The sequence below is a fragment of the Plecotus auritus genome (genome assembly GCF_963455305.1).
Source record: "Plecotus auritus genome assembly, chromosome: 8".
Taxonomy (NCBI): domain Eukaryota; kingdom Metazoa; phylum Chordata; class Mammalia; order Chiroptera; family Vespertilionidae; genus Plecotus; species Plecotus auritus.
This window is the reverse complement of record NC_137782.1, coordinates 64,969,098-64,973,472: the sequence shown is the minus strand read 5'-3', so window position 1 is coordinate 64,973,472 and position 4,375 is coordinate 64,969,098. Positions and strand designations below refer to the sequence as shown.

The 4,375-nt window shown below is 40.2% G+C and overlaps 1 protein-coding gene across 1 annotated transcript; it reads right to left on the bottom strand.

Moving 5' to 3' along the window:
* Positions 1–883: 883 nt before the first annotated feature.
* Positions 884–3,514, bottom strand: DEFB129 (defensin beta 129; the record flags this gene model as incomplete). Its single annotated transcript, XM_080684905.1, has 2 exons — positions 884–1,320; positions 3,457–3,514. 2 exons carry the CDS (start codon positions 3,512–3,514, stop codon positions 884–886), a joined length of 495 nt encoding a protein of 164 aa, XP_080541031.1.
* Between the last annotated feature and the right edge of the window lie 861 nt (positions 3,515–4,375).

Genomic DNA, 4,375 nt, shown 5'->3' with positions numbered 1-4,375 from the left:
TGCTGTCCTATATGGTAGCCACTAGCCACATGGGACTATTGAGCAGTGAAATGTGGCTAGTATGAATTGAAATGCGCTGTAGACATACTGAGATTTCAAAGCCTTAGTGCAAAAAAAAAAAAAAAAAGGATGCGAAAAGCCCCAAATATTTTTTATATTGAGTACCTGTGGAAATGACAATGTTTTGGATTTATCACATCAAATAAAATATATTATTAATATGCATTCTACCTATGTCTTTTTGCTTTTTATAATGTGGCTACTAGGAAATGCCAAGTTGGTTTGCATTGTAGTCTGCATTCTGCATCTGTTGGAAGCACTGTCCTACTGTGCCTTTTCTCATATCCTCTCCTCCTTCCTCTATTCCTCCATATTCTTATCTTAAATGGCTTCATAAATTAGGTTATGGTCTTTTGTGGGGAATAGACCTGACCCTCCCATATTCCATTTTGCATATGGGCCTTTGCCCCCCAAAATGTATGAAAAAAGAAAATATGTCTCTTGATAGTTTCCTTCCCATTGCTCTAAGAAAAGAACACCATGTGAGAACAGTAAATCCTTGTTACAGAGGCCTAATCTGGGTCATCCATGGGCCAAATTCAATGCAGTAGTCACCACTCCAGGTGCTTGCTTTCTCCGGGGCATGTAAATGAAAATTCCATCCTTCTCCAGCTCTGTCTCCTCTGTGAGGCTCTGTGAGAATAAGATTGTGTAAACTCTAGGTACTTAAACAGTATCTATTGAATGACTCATGACAGAGGAAACCGTTCTATGTCTTATTTAATAGATAGCAAAGATAGAGAGGAACTTAGTGTTTTAAGGGAAAGACCTACATCCCTTGCTCATCTGTTTCCTCCAGCTCCATTTGTGGTATCGGCAGTGTCTATGGTGGTGGTGACGGTGGGGAGAAGTCAGTGGCTGAACCTCTGCTTTTTTTGGTATCACTCTTGGTAGAAGTAACAGGGTCTGTAATCTTTCCTAAGATCATGGCATTGGTGATGGCAGGGTTCATTACACTGGCATTTGAGATAATGGTAGTGTTGATGTTGGCAAAAGGGCTTTTGATTTTGGGAGAGAGAGATAACATATATTTTGTTTGTATCACAGCCCTAGAATTCTTGATAGGTTTTAGCTGTTTTGAGGAGTCCTCTTCATGTCCATGGGGCATTTCATTTTGCAGGTAGTTATTTATCAATTGAAGTGTTTTGGGTCCAATACAACATTTTTTCTTCTTGCATTTCTGTACCTCTTTTTCATCCACGGTGCAGTGGTTTTTGCATCTCCCCAAACCCATTAAACATTTTCTCCAGCCAAAGGGTTCTGCACAAAGAAAAAACAACTGGGTTAAGTTAATAACTAGAGATAATCTTAAAGCTGCTGGAGGGAGAGAAATAGAGTAAGAGGGAGTTTGTCAATGCTAAGCCTTAAGTACAGTGTTTAGGAACATTGATGAAGGCCCCTGGAAGACCGAGAGAGTCTCTGTACACCTATGAAACCCAAAATAAATCTCTCTAGTCTCCCTCACTGAGTTACTTTAAAAATCTAGGGCACACACAAGAGAGAAGAAAAGGAATCCAATTATTTGCTTCTGGATAAGATTTTCGACCTCCAACTTAGTATCTTAGACACTTGTAGGGAGGGCATCACTATCTCTCCGCATGATCCTAGGAAATACCAACAGGAGTAAAATCTGTCATAAAACTAGTCCAGGAAAGAATTTCAAAAAAGAATCAATAGCACTTTCAGGAGTGCTGGCATCTTGCCAAATGCAGTGGTTTATGACCTTACTTACCCTCCTTGATCAACGGCTTGACCTGTGTTTCCTGGGGCATGGAGTTCTATCATTTTCAGCCTCTCTGGACACTCTGTTCCTCAGAGGTATTAGTTATTATCATAACCTCACTGCTATCAAGATAATTCCCACATTGTTACCTGTAGCTCTAAATTCCCTGCTCAGTTTAGTACTTTATCTTCATCTGCTGGATGATCTTTTTTTCCACCCCAGTGTCTCACCTTTTTATTTCTGAATCAAGAAAGTTCTTTCTCACTCATCTTAACATTTCAACTCATAATGTTCACATACATTCCAACATTGTTTCTCATCAAAGACAAGACAGTAAAATTAATGTATTTCAAGCAGCTACATTGATTAACCCAATTACACTCACATGGAATTTGAGGCTCAAAGTGGCTAAGCTATTTTACCCAAGATGACACAGTCATACTTGCTTGTGCTACTCCCCTTCTCTTAGGATCCCGAGATAAAAACATTAGAAACATCTTGGACTCTTACTTTCCTTTCCCTGACCCATTGCCAGTTATTCCAAATATCTGGATGATTCTTGTATTTTGAAACATGTCTCAATGCTTTGCTTTTCTTGTCAAGTGACAATGGCCAATCCTGTTTCAGCCTTTTGCCACAGTGTATTCCTAGATCAGTGGTTGGCAAACTCATTAGTCAACAGAGCCAAATATCAACAGTACAACGATTGAAATTTCTTTTGAGAGCCAGATTTTTTAAACTTAAACTTCTTCTAATGCCACTTCTTCAAAATAGACTCACCCAGGCCGTGGTATTTTGTGGAAGAGCCACACTCAAGGGGCCAAAGAGCCACATGTGGCTCGCGAGCCGCGGTTTGCCGACCACTGTCCTAGATGCTCTTATGGGTAACTTGTGGGTTTCCAAGACAAAAAAGACTGAGATAAGGGATGAAACTGTAAAAATCTGAAAAAGTTGAGATGGAGAACATAGATCTATTTACTGGATCCTAAAGGAGTTTTTTTTTTTTTTTTTTTTTTTTAGCATAAGGGTAAGGGTCTCTTCCTTATTATGCCAAAGTACAAATTGATAGGAATCTTTGCTTCAAGAGGTGGTTTAAATTAGAAATAGAGCAAAGATGAGGGAGACTTGGGCTGAGTCCCAGATAATTGCTCTGTAGGGGGTAGGAAGGCAGCTTTGTATGTTGGATAGTTTCTGTTTTAAAAATATATTTTTATTGATTTCAGAGAGAAATGGAGAGGGATAGTAAGAGAAACATCAATGATGAGAGAGAATCATTGATCAGCTGCCTCCTGCACACCCCACACTGGGGATCGAGCTCACAACCCAGGCATATGCCCTGACCAGGAATTGAACCGTGACCTCCTAGTTCATAGATATACACTCAACCACTGAGCCACACCAGCCGGGCTGTTGAATAGCTTCTGAGTACCCCCAAAAAACACACCCTGCTTTCGCTTTAGGGAGCTCCCAATGTGTCCCCATTAGACACAGTCTGGGGTTGGAGCCTATGGGGATGCATGGGGGATGGCACATAACTGATGCAATAGGTAGACTCTACTACCATCTCTTTGGGCAACTCATCTTTCAGCATCTCTTGGGGTTCCCATTGTCATGGACAACTAAGTCCCTGCTTCCTCACACCAACCCCTTTAAAACCCGGGATTCCACATTACCTGTGTTCACCTGTAACTGTAGCATGAGGCTGGCAAAGATAGGGAAAAGGAGCTTCATGGCTGGGTATCAGAGAAGAAGGCTTGGCTCTGGGTTGATGATCTTGAGTTCCAGTCTTTATTGGCCTCTTCATGGCCTTGGGCCATGAGCAGTGAAGTGCAACAAAGCTCACAGAAGTTGTGTTTCCTCTGATTCTGTTTGAGAACAACCTTCTCTGAACACTTTATGCAACGTGTTTCCTGCTCTTGATTCTGGAGGGAATACAAGGCATAAGATGTGAAAGAAGTGCAGGCCCTTTGCATCTCTTTCTTAAAGTTTGAGCAGGGGGTGAATATTGTATTTGCTTCACTATTTGTCAGGTAATTATGCCTAAGGCACTCAGTGTGTAAGAATCAGAAGAGCAGAAATTGCTATAAGCATGGACTCCTGGAGGGTAGAGACTGCCTTTTTTGTACTCATGTCTCCAATGGCCAGCATGGCTACTAAATCAACATAAGAACTCAGTACGTGTTTGTTAAATGAATTTGTGAGAAGCATCTCTTGGCATAAATTTAACTTATTTTTTTATTGCGATATTATTGACATGTAACATTATATTAGTTTCAAGTGTACACAGTGATTCAATATTTGTATAAATTGTAGAATGATCACAATGCCTAGTTAACATCCATCACCACACAGTTACAATTGTTTTTTTCCTGTGATGAGAACTTTCAAGATGTACTCTCTTAGCAACTTTCAAATAAGTAATATAGTATTATCAACTATAGCCACCCTGCTGTACATTACATTCACAGAATTTATTTATCTTATAACTGGCCATTTGTGCCTCCTGACCACTTTCATCTACTTTGCCCCTCACCTCTGGCAACCACCAATCTTTTCTCTGTATCTTTGATTTTTCTGTTTTGTTTTTAGGTT